The following is a 14,573-nucleotide window of genomic DNA, read 5'->3' as shown; positions in this document are numbered from 1 at the left end:
GCATCCCCGTTGAGCTTATGCGTTCCTTGCTCGGCAGGAAGAGCATACTGTCAAGTATCTGATGTGCTTTGGCCTATTAATAACGATCTAATCCCTCTACAGATCAGCGAAACCACTCTGTGAAGTCTCTCAGGGCCCTTCACAAGCGATCAATATCCCTCCTCCCTCAACCTCTTCCTGACATCCATCAACGCCCTCCCCAGAAGATTCTGTCCCCACCGATACCGATTCTTCTCCGCATCTCTCTCCGCAAAACCCACCCCCCAGATCCTATCATGCGGACTAGCCTCGACCAACTCGCGGTCACCAGTAGCCAAAAGCATCTTCCTCAAATTCTCCGCGTCCTCACTAATCGTAAACTTGTGATATGTGCCCTGCTTCACAATCTCCAGCTTTTCTATCATCTAGTCAGCGTCCTCTTCTAGAAGTACCGCGAAGAACTTGGAGTACATACGCTCGTCCCAAACCTTCTCATCAAACCCCTTGACCTTCCGTCCCAGATCTTTGTGCTCTTTTGGGCTGGTAGTCTCCAGCATTTGTTTCGCAATCTCTTCATCGCTGAAACAACGCGCTTTGTGCACCATCATCCACATTTCGGCAGTCGCGTAGGTTTCGTCATTGATCGTGAACTTGGACCAGTACCATTGGCAGAGGTAGCCGTGGCCGTCGCGCGGCTTCCAGAAGAAGACTGGTTTGGCGGAGGGTGTGAGAAAGGTAGAGGATGATGTGGAGGGGTGCGGGGTCGTTGTTACAGGCATCTTTGATGTATGGTAATGCTTTTGGAGATAGAAAATGGTATGGCGTATTCTAGGGTTATCGAGAGAACTGAGATGACTCCAGCGAGATGTGTGTGGTGAATATCCAGAAGTCGTAGGTTTTGCGGAAGAAATACTGTGCGAAGAACTTGAGAACAGCGTTATTAACTATCGTTCCACGTTGATATGTGACTCAAGGACAGTACGGTCTTCCTAGGTACCATTGATGATTTAGGCGCTAAGCGGGATGTTGTACCATGGCTCGATTGCTGTTGCGCCCTTTTGTTCAGCACTTGCTCTATAAAGGCGCTCGCGTTCTCTTGGCCTACCCTGTCATAATAGTCAGAACAACGGCACCACGCATCGTTCGGTTTACTCGCAAGTCCGCATAACACGTGCGAGCGTCCTTGGTGGCCTCGCGCCTGCACCCCGCATACACGTGATAAGGCTGAGTGCCCAGGTGGTGGCTTCCTTATCTTTCCCTCAGTAAGTCAGCTTCAGAGTTCCCACCTTCTCCCCAAAATAACCCTTATAATCCTTGCGTGTCTGGCCGCCACTCCTTTTTAGTCCTTTTCGCGGCATTGGGTCCGCACAAACGTACAAGATGGCTGACGAAGCGGGCGCTCGAGAGCTCGAAGCCTTCAGCCTTGCCACACCATCGAGTCGTAAAAGGAAGCGGAGGCCTTCACCTGTTTCAGGAGAGCTTGCAGCCGATGCAGTTGAAAATCTTTCCAAGTCGATATGTCAGGTGTGTCTCAACCTCGGAAACGAGGTCTGGGATCCTAGATATCGCGTTGAGCATGGTCTCTCATGGGTACCGAAACACCTGGCAGACGCGAAAGAGATCAGCCGTGCTGTTGAGCGAGGCTGCTCTGGTTGCGAGATCGTCTCTTGGATACTAGAGCCTTACATGACGTATATTGAAGGACGTGGGAACGTGATACGTCTTAAGTTCGGTGACGGCTATTGTGCCTTTTCTGGTGGAACCTTTTTCCGCGAATTGAACTTCTATGGGAACATTGTACCGAAAGAACATATTCTCACGAATATCATCGTTCAGAGTACACCCTTAGCATCGGAGAAAAATATCCTCTTACCTTGGAGAAGTACGTCTCACTTGTTGTTTACTCGGAAACTTCCATCCCAAATCGATGTTAACGTCTGCAGATCCTTCATGTCCCTGGAAGTACATAGAGCCTGATCTGGTAATCACAGGCCCTCTGGGCTCCCTAGCTTCCGTTGCAAAGGTGAAGAAATGGTTATCCCGGTGTCTTTCTAAACACAGTCGGTGTGAGCAGGCTTCAAGCACGCAGCTGCCCACAAGGGTAATCAAGATCGAAGGGCCCGCGGATGTCGAGCTGTATACCACAAAGGATGAAGTGGCTACATACGCCTGTCTCAGCCACTGTTGGGGCAGAAATCCCATTCGATTTACAACTACGGAAAACTTCAAACAATACTCAACCAGCATTCCCTGCGAGGATCTACCTGCAGCTTTCCAGCATGCCATTGAGTTTGCTTACTATCTTGAAATCCGTTACCTATGGATAGATTCCCTCTGTAAGCTTCGCGTGTCTAGCTGCTGGTTAAGGAACTCGCGCCCTTTTCGATCAGCACGCTGACTACAACTAGGCATCGTCCAGGATTCCATCGATGATTGGCGTCATGAAGGGAGCAAAATGTCGAAAATATACGAGAACGCGGCAATTACTCTGTCAGCAACAGGGTTCGTTGACTCTCACCAAGGTTGCTTTCCTGGGACTGATGAACGGTTCATATCTCGTCAGAAGACGTTCATGAATCACGACGACGAGGAATATGAGATTCACTGCCGCGAATCGCTCCCTCAATGGAAAGCACCTCTTTACGCGAGGGGTTGGGTGTTCCAAGAGCGGATGCTATCTAGGAGGATAGTTCACTTTATGGACGAAGAAATATGGTGGGAGTGTCGAGAATCTTTCCATTGCGAATGCGGCAGTCTTGAGCACAACGGAAATGTTTTCGGATTGAACAAGAACTCAGCAGCTGAGATGAGTGAATTTTCCTCGCTCGGAATGATCGAAACCAGATGGAAGGAGTTGGTGACGACATACTCATCAAAATCACTCACATATCTAAGCGACGTTTTCCCCGCCATACAAGCACTGGCTAAGCTTGTTCCCTCAAAGATGGGTAGATACCTGGCGGGACACTGGGAGAGTACTTTGATCTCGAGCCTCGGCTGGTGTGCTTTCATGCCAGTACCAGTACGGAAAGAACACAGGGAATGGCACGCTCCGTCTTGGTCATGGGCTGCAATCCAAGGGAAAGTGTACTAGATCCTGCCGTTTTACAATCACCCAACGTGGACATCTGCTACTGTTCTCAGCGCCGTAACGATACCTAAAGGAAAGGATCCTATGGGACAATTATCGAATGGGTTCGTTTCCTTACGGGGAAAACTTCTAGCTGGGGAGATACAAAACCTGGATTGTATTTCCGATCTTAGTGGCCTTGTACTAGAAGGGGAGCATGTTGGCGATCGAGTCCATGACTGCGAAGTCCATTGGGATGCGATTTTTCATCACGAGGTTGGCAAGCGGGTCTTCGCGTTCAAGCTCCTTGAGACAACATTTGACCCCGTGACTGCTGGTAAGATTATAACGATAAAGCAAATTTGGTTGATTCTAGAGGCCGTAGAAGGAGAACAAGGCGAATATATGCGTATTGGTATGCTTTTGATGAGTCGTACTCAGCATCAGCCCGCAGACTTATACACAAGAGTATTCGACGCAATGAACGAGAAGGCAGTGGAGACGGACGTGAAAATAGTTTGAACGCGCGATTACACGTATTATAGTCACAGGCATATCATTAGAACGAACATTCAGATCCTCCACTTTCGTGTATTCTGAAAGAGACCCGGCCGCTCATATCTTTCCCTCACATGATACACGAACACACTTCCTATCATCTCACAGATATGCTCCACGCTAGATCCCTAACCAGGGCATGCACGCTAGTATCACAATGAGAGCTAGATGTAGCCCTAGCGGTCTCGCACTTTACTATCCAAGTCCTAGGCTGTCAGAAGTTTGAAATAATTCTTTGCAAAAGGTAAGTCAGACATTTCTGTAAAAATCTTTAGAAGGTAGATACTTGGAGTAGCTACCTCCGGCTCTTCGCGACGAAACGAGAGCACGCGTCCAACTGCCCGTGTTCGAAGTCTTCCTTGCTTGGTATTTCGGAAAAGGTGGCAGAGTGGTTGTAACTCTGGTGATGAGTAGTAGTAGTACGCTCAGAAACAGACATGAACACGATTCAATGAGATGTCTGGTCAGGAAAGCCAACATAGGTCTCTCGTCTCACAGCTACCTTGCGCCGGTAATTGTATTTCATCAGCTTAATTCACGATTTTTTTTGCAGTCGCAACACTTCTGATTCGAAAAGACCTCTATGCATGGGTGTGGTTCGCTCGTCGGCGATGCGTCGATGTTTGGCACGAGATGAGGAAGGTGGCTCATCGCGGTGATCATACTTCACTCCCCACTCAGATCATACACGTACTTGTTTACGTACATCCCACTCTTGACAATCACGCCCCTCAGCTCTCCCCCTGCATCTCCTTCTCCATAACGACCGCATCCTTCTTCTGCGGCCTCTCCCCAAAAATCTGACTCCCCACCCTAACCTCATCACTCCCCATTTTGATCGCCCCCTCAAAATCCGCACTCATGCCCATACTCAACTCCAACTGCCCCTCTTCCCATCCCAGTTCCTTGACCACCTGATCCCTAACCTCCTTCAACTTGACGAAATCCTCGTTTTCGGTCTCGGGGGTCGTGGCTTGACTTCGCGCAATCGCACCGATAGTCATGAGGCCGTGGAGGAGGAGATGCGGACATTTTTCTATAATGTGTTTGCAGAGAGCGAGTGTCTCTGAGGGCTCGACGCCGGATTTATTCTCCTCGCCCGATGTATTAACCTGCACCTTCACGCGCAATTTCCCCTCCACTTTATCATCTCCTTCTTTCTCAACCAACCCTCTCCTCCCCTTCTCCAGCTCATTCGCCTTCTTCTCACTATCCACACTACTCACACACCACAGATTCGGCACCTGCTCAGCAAGCTGCTTGCACTTGTTCGATTGCAACCCGCCGATCATGTGCCATTTTATGGAGCGGGGCAGGATTTTGTGCTTCTCGAGGAGTTCTTGGACGTAGTTCTCGCCGAAGTGGGTTTGCAGTGGTTGGTTGGAGGAGGGAGAAGAGGAGGAAGAGGAAGAGGGTTTATGTAGTGCGAGGATGTCGTTTGCGGGTTTGAGTTTGGAGACGGCGATGAGGCGGACCTGGAGTGTCGCGTTGTTAGCAGGTGGGTTTTGGGGGAATTGGAGAGGTGGGGAGGGTGTTTACTTCTTTGCTGCCTTGGCGGGCGGCGTTGATGCGCGAGGTTATGCTCGCAATGTTCTCGGTGAGCTGCTTCGCGCGTTGGGGGTTTATGTGCATGTCTTCGGCCATGGCTGATGCAGGGCTATGATGGTGTTCGCGTGTTCAGCCCTGCGACTCGCTTGGATGAAGACGTCAGATCGGTGTTACGACATGGTGCCGTGTTATCTCCGTTGCATGCACGAGTCATCACTTTTGCATGCTAGAATAGGAAAACCAAAGGCTTGAATATCGATTAACGTACTTCTGTGCGACGGTGCAAAGGTAGATTTGATGCTAAGGAGGCGCTACGACAGGCTGCGAAGTCTGCCAGGATTCGCTGACCCGCTGCAACCATTTCTCGCTCCCACCAAAGGCAGGGTCCACCAACAAGTCGTGATCGGTACGTGGGAGCACTTCATTTTTGTACTCATAGCTTTGGCTTGGTACCCATATCGCGTTGAACCAATCCCTGCCTTTATCGCCGACCAGTTGGTCCTGTTCTGCGTGCATGCAGTCGATATCCCAGACCCGTCTGTTTCCTGCCAGTCGATCATCTTCGCCAATGGTCTTGGACAGGAGCTGTACTGCGTCGTCAAGATCTTCCCATTTGACTATGGGAGTACTCCATGGAACAGAGCGTCTCAAGAACATCTGTGTGTCTGCTGAGACGCCGTCTACGGACTCTGCGAAAACGAACTTGGTGATGTGGTTTCGCAGGTCATCCACGACTTTTGGATCGTCAAGTGCGAGAGTGTAGAGAGTGTCGCGAGGGCCATCATTTGGCTCTCTAGGTTCAGTTGTTTCAGACGCTGCAAGAGCAACTGGGCCTGCAGTAGAGCTTGAGCGCGACAATGAAGTGGATATTCCCTGAACGAGGGTGCCGCTCAAGCCAACCAGAGGAACGACATTCTGATTAATGAATCTGGCGACGGGGCCCATTCTCCCTATTAGAGACGCGGGAAGAAGCCCAGTAGCCTGCAGATGCGTCATCTTCGTGTGCGAGTAGTGTACCCACGGAGCGAAGAAACAGATGTATGGATGGTTGGGATTCAGCAAATGTGGATAGGCGAGGATAAGGTTCATGAGGTAGATGTCGCCTCCACTGTGACTAGCAACCGAAACATGCTCGATATTCAAATGCGCCAGGAGTTGGGGAACCATTTCTACGTGGATGAGTTAGCCGCCTTGATAAGAGAACACGTTCACTAACCGAGCCAGGTCTGAATCCGCTTCTCAGGCTTCACAGCATCACTACCACCAACACCCGGACGATCCGGATGGATGATTCGGACATGATGCCTTTTTGCTAATTGATCCAAAGGGGAGTAAGACAGGCGCTGCCCAAACATAGCTCCACAGAATAAAACGACTGCGTTGCTGTCGGCGTCGCCAAAGTCGGAGTAGGATACATGATAGGGTTTGGGTCGGTCGGCGTCAGGGTTGGCGGGAAGCACAAAACTGCGGTGGAACCTTCGGTCGCAGATGAATTCAATTGCGCCCATGGTTGCGGGACAAGAAGAGTAGTTTGTTGGTAGGGATGGTTGCGAGGAGTAAGTTCGATCCTTCCAGTGTACCTCCAGCCCATCAGCTGCCAAGCATGGGTATGTCAGGCAACCAGACACGCGGCAGGATGCTGTAGGTGCTATTGGATGACAAGGGACGAATCCCACCTTTGCGTACGTCCTACAATCGCAATGCCCACCAGGAGTGCCGCGATTTGGTGTAACATGTCAAGACATAGCCTATAATCTTTTGATTGTTGCTGAGCGTAAGTGCAACTCCAATCGAGCAGGCACAGAACCGAAGCTTTGTTATGCGGAAGAGCAAGGTGACAACACCAATTCTCCAGGAAAAAGAATGTCGAAGGGCGAGTCGATTGTATTCCACAGATGCCAAAGATTCAGCTGCTATGAACCGTGGTGACGTCGAAGGCTCGCTGCAGGCGGAACAAATGCATCCCCGGAGCAAGCCTCATCACATCCGGCTCGTCGCCCCACATGGCAAGTAGCGTGCCGCAGAACCGCCTGCGCGTCTTGTCCTCCACACCCTATCAAAGACCAACTACAGATTTGATCTAGTTGACAAGACACAATGCACTCAAGTGTCTACTTAGAGCATGGAGACGCCCGGCTAAGGCACCTAGTACCTGCAGGAGGTGCCGGAGTAATACTTCAGACAGATTGCTTTATATGGCCAAGCCCCCGCTTAACCCCGGATACACCCATGACACCAGTGAGGATTAATATCAAAGCGAACTTCTAGAAATGAAGGTGCATGCGGTTTGGAGGGGCGCCTTTGAATTGCAATGTATAAAGATGTGGGTGCTGTAGGTTGAATGTTTGTTGGCGCGGTTGCTCTTTCCCACTACAGTACTTCTTAGCCTACTTTACAATGAGGTATCTTCCAATTGCTCTCGCCGCTGCTGCTGCACGAAGTGTGCTTGCGCACCCAGGTTCCCCACATCCAGATGCGCAAGGAAGGTACACGATTGAGGCCGAGGGGATTAGGGCGCAATTCATTCCCTATGCTGCTACACTCACCAACCTTTTCGTCAAAGGTAGAATACGCCTACAATACTAGATAGTATCTACTAATAGAATGTAGACCCGGCAGGCCAGGAGCTAGATATCGTTCTAGGTTACGACAACACGTCTTACTACGGTAAGCTACTATCGCGCGTTCATCTCACACCAACTAACGATCTTCAGCCGTCGACCCTGGACACCCCGTCTACAATGCCATCCCAGGACGATATGTCAACCGCATTGGCAACGGCGAATACTCCATTGACAACGTAACCTACCACACTGAGAAGAACGATGGCCCAAACACCCTCCACAGCGGTACAAACAACTGGTCCTACAGGATGTGGAACGTCAGCGCCGTGACAAACTCGTCCATCACCTTCTCCATCAGCGATGCCTCCAACTCTTCGCTCGGTATGATCGGGCGTGTGGATGCGAGCGTCACGTACTCGGTCTCGAAGAACAAGTGGCACATCTCTATGGATGCCACATCCCCCGAGGCCAAGACGCCTCTCATGCTAACGCAGCATACTTACTTCCAGCTTGATGCCTTCAAACGCCCTGACAACCGCACGGTCTGGAACCACACTGTGTACATGCCAGAGGCTAAGCGTGCGCTCGTCGCCGATGCGAACGCTCTTCCCACCGGCGAGATTGCGCAAATCCCCGCCGGAGCCATTGATGATTGTGAGTAATCTTATACTACCAGATATACCCGAGGCACATGCTGATTGTCCAGTCTGGTCTGCACCGCATGAACTTGGGTTCGCGTCAGGCAACGAGGAATTCGAGAACCACTGCGGCAACGGATGCCACGGCTACAACGGCGCGTGGGCGTTCAACGAGGCCAGGAACAAGAGCGCAGCGGTGCTCACGCTATCGAGCGCATACAGTGGCATCGAGGCCAAGCTGACGACGAACCAAGACGCCGTTGTCCTCTACACGTGCAACTGGAACGACGGAAAGAGCGAGTTCAAGAGTACGCAGGGTGTTGTGGACCAAGACAAATTTATCCCGCGCGACGGGTGCATTGCTATTGAGGCCCAAGACTATGTTGATGGCATCAACCAGTAAGTCGATGATGACGTCGTTTCAGGCACAAGCTAATATTGTTGAACAGTCCGGAGTGGGGTCGGCTGGGCAAGCAGATCTCGGGCCCTGGAGACAAATACCACTGGGAGTCGTCGTGGGAATTTGGAACGATCTGACATGAGACGGTAGCGGCCTTTGAAGGGGCAAGAGGGTGGTGAGGCTAGAAGTGGGCACTGCGTAGGACGGGATGTAGTAAGCAACATGTTATGCAACCCCATTGACCAAGTGTCAATATCTGGAGCCCCGCATTTGGGCGGGGTGTGATGCTCGCGTGTCGCCCGACGTCTACTTGGTAGCGAACAGCACAGTGATGGAGGAAGAATTTCGCGTGTATGTTGATAATGAAGCGACAATGTTGGTGGTCGCCGATTGCGGGCGGGAATAGCACTGGGACAAGGCCCAAGGTTGGTTCCTGGTATTGGTATCGTGGCGGCGCGGGCTAAGCGGCACAAGCTCCAGGACCTAGCTGCATGCCATGGCTGCATATACATAGGCCCAGATGTCGCCAGCACGCAGCCTGTTTGCTCTTCAATCGTGCACCCTCGTCACTACTCGACTTTGTGAATGATCGTGAAGGCATGCTGAGCTGACATGATCGACGACTGCTCCTGACGCCTGATTGCCTTTTCCATCGCCCCGCCCATTCGGCCCTAACCTTCCTACATACGCAACATTCATTTGCGATCGACAGTCCGCTGCGTAGCTGCCAAGCAACGACATCATTCCGGAATCGTCGACTCCAGGGCTCCATCACTCCAGGGTTGCTCGCCCACACCCACGCCCAACTGCACTTGCCTCTGCCTGCCTCGCCCATGCGCCCCTTTTGTCGATCGCGACTACTCTGTCTATCTAATCGCATCTCGTGAGGCGCGTTGGAAAGGGCCACCCACGGCCAGTCCCCAGCATCGATGTCCTTGTGACACCGGCTATCTTGCACCGGACACGCCCACCACCTCTCCCTCGCTAGCCGTCGCGATAACGACCTGATCCCTGCCCGCACAGACTGCGTCACTGGCACTTGGGCATCCACGGCCCGCCCTGCTACGAGCCCGGCGCGATCCGCTTTCACCATCGATAATCCAATTCCTCCATCCATCCTTCCACCCGCACCATGGGCAACTCGCAGGGCAAAGAGGCCGCCCCAGAGCGGAGAGGCCACGCCCGCCGCTCCAGTGCCCACCAGCCCACCTCGCCCTCGACTGCCGGGCCCGCCGCTTCCACACACGACAGGCCGGGGAACAGTCCCTATGGCAACTCGCGGAGAGACAGAGGCAGCAGACCGGATCTCTCTTTCCTCGGCATCCGCACCGGCGACAATGCCGAACGCGACCCCGCCCTCGAACCGCGCCGGGAGACAAAGGCGGAGCGCGAGGCCCGCAAGCTGGAGAAGGACCGCATACTGAGGGCCCAGGAGCGCGAGAGGAGTCTGAAAGAGGAAGGCGTCGACGGAGGATACCTGGTCACGCTCGGGGTGTACACGGGACCAGAGGACTTTAGCAAGCCCACGGTGCGGCAGCTACAGGTATGCCTCTCACTCGTGATATAACAACTGAACTCACACGTGCTAGATTGAGCGACGACTCGCTCCCTTCTGGCGGGGTCTCGATGACCACGAAGATACTTGGACTGAGCACCAGCTTGTCGAGGTCGTCAACGGCCGCCCGCTGCCCGCCGCAGACGACATTCCTCCCGAAGAGCCGCCTCGAACGAACACGAGCAACCACCTCAGCACAGCATGGAACCCGCGCAGCTCAGAGCCGAGCCTCAACAAGCTCACGGTGCCCATGGGCGCGCGCTCAATGTCTCAAGAGCCAGAGCGCGGAGGTGGTCTCTCGCCGTCGAATCCCACCTTCTCTCTCCCTTCGCCTGGGTCTCCGATCGCGAACAACTCCTCGTCCTCCCCATTCTTCCGTGGCCGTGCCAAAACACTCGCTTCTCTCGCGACCGGTTCCCGTAACGCTTCGCAGGCTGACATGGCCCCACAAGAACTACACCTCCCCAAAGACCCGTACGTTAATGGCCAACGGGTCGAGGCTTTTCTCTACAAGAATGCCTCTGAGTGCCCCATCTGCTTCATGTACTACCCGCCACATCTGAACAAGACGCGTTGCTGCGATCAGCCCATCTGCTCAGAGTGCTTCGTCCAGATCAAGAGACCCGATCCGCATCCACCAGAACATCACGGAGAGCCGGGCGCTGAGGGTGCGTCATCTGCTGAACCGGAGGAAGAGGTCCAGCTAGTCTCGGAAGCAGCTGCTTGCCCCTACTGCACACAGACCGAGTTTGGAGTGACCTACGAGCCACCGCCTTTTAGGAGAGGGCTCGTCTACAATGGTCAGGGTCATAATGGTATGGGTAGCGCCACGTCTGCAATGTCATCCACCTCGTCTCTGAACTCGCCTACTGCGGCCGGCCCTGGTAGAAGAAGGGCGACGTCATTGGCAGTCACGGACAAGACTGTGATAACAACCGACATGGTGCGGCCTGATTGGGCCAAGAAGCTGGCAGACGCGAAATCCCACGCTTTGCGAAGGGCTGCTGCGGCCACTGCCCTACACAACGCTGCATACATGATGGGAAACCTTCCACAAGGCGAGAGTCGATTCGGTCTTGGAAGACGAAGGCGGATATTCACAACCGACAGTGCTGGTAGCAGTGGGCACGGAACACCCCGACGCGAGGGTGAAAGTTCGTCTGGTCAGCCAGGAAACTCAGGCGACCTATATCCCAGCCGAATCAGCTCAAGGAGGGGCAACAGGATTGATGACCTCGAGGAGCTCATGATGATGGAAGCAATACGTCTTAGTCTGGCAGCCGAAGAAGACCGCAAGAAGAGGGAAGAGAAGGACGCCGCCAAGGAAGCCAAGAAAGAGGGCAAGAAGAAGGCCAAGGAGATCAAGAAAGTCGCCAAAGCCCAGCGGAATATTACCAGTGGCTTCCACCCCATAGAGATTGATGGCATCGACGAAACGGAAGCGGGGAGCTCTTCTGCGGCTGGGAAAGGCAAGGGAGTTGATCGATCTGGTGGCGCCGGTGGCTTCAATCCCATGTCAGAACCGACGTCGACTTTGAACACGCCATCTACCAAGGAAGACCCGCAGAAACATCTCGAAGCTAGTCGCGCCCAGATTCAGCGGGAGACGTCTGACACCAGCAATCCAGCTCCTTCTCATCCCGAGCGCAATAAATCCAACGCCTCCTCCTCCTCCTCGTCGTTCGCCGAGTCATTCCAAAACTCATTACAACAGCAAGAAACCCAGCATACCCTCGCGCCCGGGTCTTCTTACGTACCTAGTTCAAACGCATCAGGTATCAGCTTAGCCCAGGGTGACACCGACACTCCTCCACAGGACTCGAATAGCACGGAGCCCATGTTCAACTTCCAAAGTCTTACCAAGGCCATCACCCCCGAAGACGACAACAAGAACGAGAATAAACCTCAATATATCGAGGACGTGGGCGAGACGCATACCGAAGAGAAATCAACAGCTGCCAACGGCAAGGCGCCTGAAGCCCCAACAGCCGCAGAGAGCCAGACTTCAGATCCGCTAGCTGAGAGCACGATGACGCTGAAGCCAAGCGAAGAAACACCAAAGACGCAAGACACACACTCCAACGACGACGACGAAATCAGCCCCGCGCCACCCATCCAACTCGTTTCAGATGACCACTCCCATTTCGACCAGAAGCACCTTGGCGAAGTAAGCATGATGCACGAGTTGAACCACCAAGCCACGCAGTGAAATCTTTTTTGCCAGTGAAGGATCACAACAACATGACCAATTTTCCTTTGTCAGGACTTCATATCAACATGCATTCGAATCGGTGTTTATCAAATCAATCAATCAAACGGCGCAAACGGTGGAAAGGGAGTTAAACAATCGCTACAGGTTTCTAGTGTCTACTCTCTGTTTCCGTCATCTCGGGCTCTGTGGCTTCATCGGGGCGTGGGAAGGTCTATTACTTTTCTGGGATGAAATTGCTGGGATTAAGCGGACGGGCAGTGAAAGCCTGTCTGTTGAGCTAGATTTCATGGAAAGAGAATGCATTTTATCACAACATCATCTTTCATGTGGAGTCTTTGGAAGTGAGCATGTACTGTGGAGTGATGCATGTAGTTTGATGGGTATGGGGTATTCATATCAATATAAAGACAGCAAAGATCAAACTCATTCCTGCATACGACCTGCGTGTGCGATTTCCCTTGTTCCGACGGCGCGATAACCGGGTTGAATGGGATATGATGAAGCCATGCGCCGAACTGTACTCCAATAACCGATAAACGCCGTTGGTATCATGCCATGCCATAGTATCCATCCGTGTCGTGTCGTGAAAAGTCGTCAAGTCGTGGAAAGCCCTCTTCTCTCCCTAGTCTTTCTTGCTCCCACCTGTGATTTATGAAAGAAATTCCGGCATCGTTCGCGTCGTTGATATTGCGATGGGCACAAGTGCACCCTCGTCCCCGTCCACTCAATAAACCAACGCCGTGATATCCCTCACACTCAGATGCTGCAACGCGGCGCTACTCTGGCCTCCTAGCCTTGTGAAGTAAAGTGATGCTAGATCCATGGTTGTGCGTAAAAGGGCTGTGGGCTTGCCGGGGTGGTAGAGGTCGAGGAGGGTGAGGGCCCAGCAGGCGATTTGGATTATGAGGAGGGAGGCTATGCAGAGGCGGAAGGACGAGTCTTTGCCCATTGTGTGTGGGTTGTTTGGTGGTTTTGTGAGGTGTTGTGGTAGAGTGTTGGTGATTTGCGTAGTGACGGGAGGTAGTAGATAGTGGAGTGTGGGGTTCCCAATTTCCTTGTTGTATTAATTCGTGACGTCCGTTCGTTTCGTGATCGTTTATTATCGTGAAGCTCGGATGCTCTCTCACTCTTCTCGCCGAAATACTCAATCAAAGAAAGAATGTTCAAAATGACAAAAGTTGTGCCGTGCGAAATTCGTGCAACGCCGTGATGTTTTAAGCCAAAGCGAAAATTAAACGAGGCTGGGCCTGTGTTATTGTTGATCTGTTGACCCCATAACTAACGGCGGGTGGAAAAAGAGTCGGTGTGGTGAGTTGGCATACCGCATGCATACAACCATCCCCAATCTTAGTCTAGAACAAAACGAAATTGTGGAAAGACGTCGACGATAAAGTCAACAATCGACACAGCGATGAAGAACAAGCGACAAAGTGGTCTGTCCATCACGTCTTCCCACCTTACCGTCACGCGTCACGCAATCACATCACCCACCATCTCTCCCCATAACCTCCAGCCCTCGAAGCACCGACGGGAGACCATTTCGTGAAAATCGTCCGTGAATGTCGGTGTGTAGCCGTGATCTGCTCGGTTTGTAGTAGCCCACTTCCTTCCCATCGGGCCTCCTGTCAACATGCAGAACCCCATAAAAACTAGCCTGCAAGGGGTTAAGACTGAGAGGAGACAGGTGCATGTGAGCCGTCCGCAGCCTCGCTGGCAACAATACGCGTGGGGCTCTAAGACCCTTCGCGCAAGGTTGTGCGCGGGCTGCGGGTGTTTATCCGGGTTGCAAGGGATGGTTGGGTGTGGGTTGGTGGTTGGTGATAGGTGGTAGGTGTTGAGGGTTTGTGGGCGGGCCGGAGGTTTGTAGGCGCGCGTATGTGCAGCATCTTTTTTCTTTGCTGGGCGCCTCGGATTGTTTTGCGGAACTTGCGGACTTTCACATGCGAAGATCGTGTAGGGCGTTAGGTAGTCGCGCAACGCACTTTGAGTGCGCCTTTCCCGCATTCCCGCCCCTCTATTCTTTTTTCTGAGACGTCATCTTTGATGTTT

General features: G+C 52.6%; 6 protein-coding genes across 6 annotated transcripts; 3 read left to right on the top strand and 3 right to left on the bottom strand.

Annotated features, from left to right (window-relative positions):
* Positions 1–70: 70 nt before the first annotated feature.
* BKA58DRAFT_51632 (uncharacterized protein) lies at positions 71–1,125 on the bottom strand. The gene is made up of 4 exons (XM_046175431.1): positions 1,085–1,125; positions 977–1,024; positions 455–903; positions 71–397 (listed from the first exon to the last, which is right to left on the bottom strand). Exons 3-4 carry the CDS (start codon positions 756–758, stop codon positions 150–152), a joined length of 552 nt encoding a protein of 183 aa, XP_046020864.1. The 5' UTR covers positions 759–903; positions 977–1,024; positions 1,085–1,125; the 3' UTR covers positions 71–149.
* Positions 1,126–1,906: 781 nt separating this feature from the next.
* BKA58DRAFT_324690 (heterokaryon incompatibility protein-domain-containing protein) lies at positions 1,907–3,073 on the top strand (the record flags this gene model as incomplete). Its single annotated transcript, XM_046167973.1, has 2 exons — positions 1,907–2,315; positions 2,388–3,073. 2 exons carry the CDS (start codon positions 1,907–1,909, stop codon positions 3,071–3,073), a joined length of 1,095 nt encoding a protein of 364 aa, XP_046020863.1.
* Positions 3,074–4,256: 1,183 nt separating this feature from the next.
* Positions 4,257–5,353, bottom strand: BKA58DRAFT_51618 (uncharacterized protein). Its single transcript, XM_046175430.1, has 2 exons — positions 5,147–5,353; positions 4,257–5,082 (listed from the first exon to the last, which is right to left on the bottom strand). Exons 1-2 carry the CDS (start codon positions 5,249–5,251, stop codon positions 4,339–4,341), a joined length of 849 nt encoding a protein of 282 aa, XP_046020862.1. The 5' UTR covers positions 5,252–5,353; the 3' UTR covers positions 4,257–4,338.
* Positions 5,354–5,400: 47 nt separating this feature from the next.
* Positions 5,401–6,394, bottom strand: BKA58DRAFT_393384 (uncharacterized protein). Its single transcript, XM_046171090.1, has one exon. The coding sequence runs from the start codon at positions 6,320–6,322 to the stop codon at positions 5,456–5,458; it is 867 nt and encodes a 288-aa protein (XP_046020861.1). The 5' UTR covers positions 6,323–6,394; the 3' UTR covers positions 5,401–5,455.
* Positions 6,395–7,215: 821 nt separating this feature from the next.
* On the top strand, positions 7,216–9,323 carry BKA58DRAFT_393382 (aldose 1-epimerase). Its single transcript, XM_046171089.1, has 5 exons — positions 7,216–7,718; positions 7,766–7,822; positions 7,870–8,373; positions 8,426–8,756; positions 8,807–9,323. The coding sequence occupies exons 1-5, from the start codon at positions 7,553–7,555 to the stop codon at positions 8,892–8,894; spliced, it is 1,146 nt and encodes a 381-aa protein (XP_046020860.1). The 5' UTR covers positions 7,216–7,552; the 3' UTR covers positions 8,895–9,323.
* Positions 9,324–9,579: 256 nt separating this feature from the next.
* Positions 9,580–12,666, top strand: BKA58DRAFT_51530 (C2H2 zinc finger protein). Its single transcript, XM_046175428.1, has 2 exons — positions 9,580–10,300; positions 10,347–12,666. The coding sequence occupies exons 1-2, from the start codon at positions 9,890–9,892 to the stop codon at positions 12,519–12,521; spliced, it is 2,586 nt and encodes an 861-aa protein (XP_046020859.1). The 5' UTR covers positions 9,580–9,889; the 3' UTR covers positions 12,522–12,666.
* The last annotated feature ends 1,907 nt before the right edge of the window (positions 12,667–14,573 follow it).

The sequence above is a fragment of the Alternaria rosae genome, assembly GCF_020736505.1.
Source record: "Alternaria rosae strain MPI-PUGE-AT-0040 chromosome Unknown BKA58scaffold_11, whole genome shotgun sequence".
Classification (NCBI taxonomy): Eukaryota; Fungi; Ascomycota; class Dothideomycetes; order Pleosporales; family Pleosporaceae; genus Alternaria; species Alternaria rosae.
Note: the sequence above shows the minus strand (reverse complement) of the source record. Positions and strands in the feature narration are given on the sequence as shown.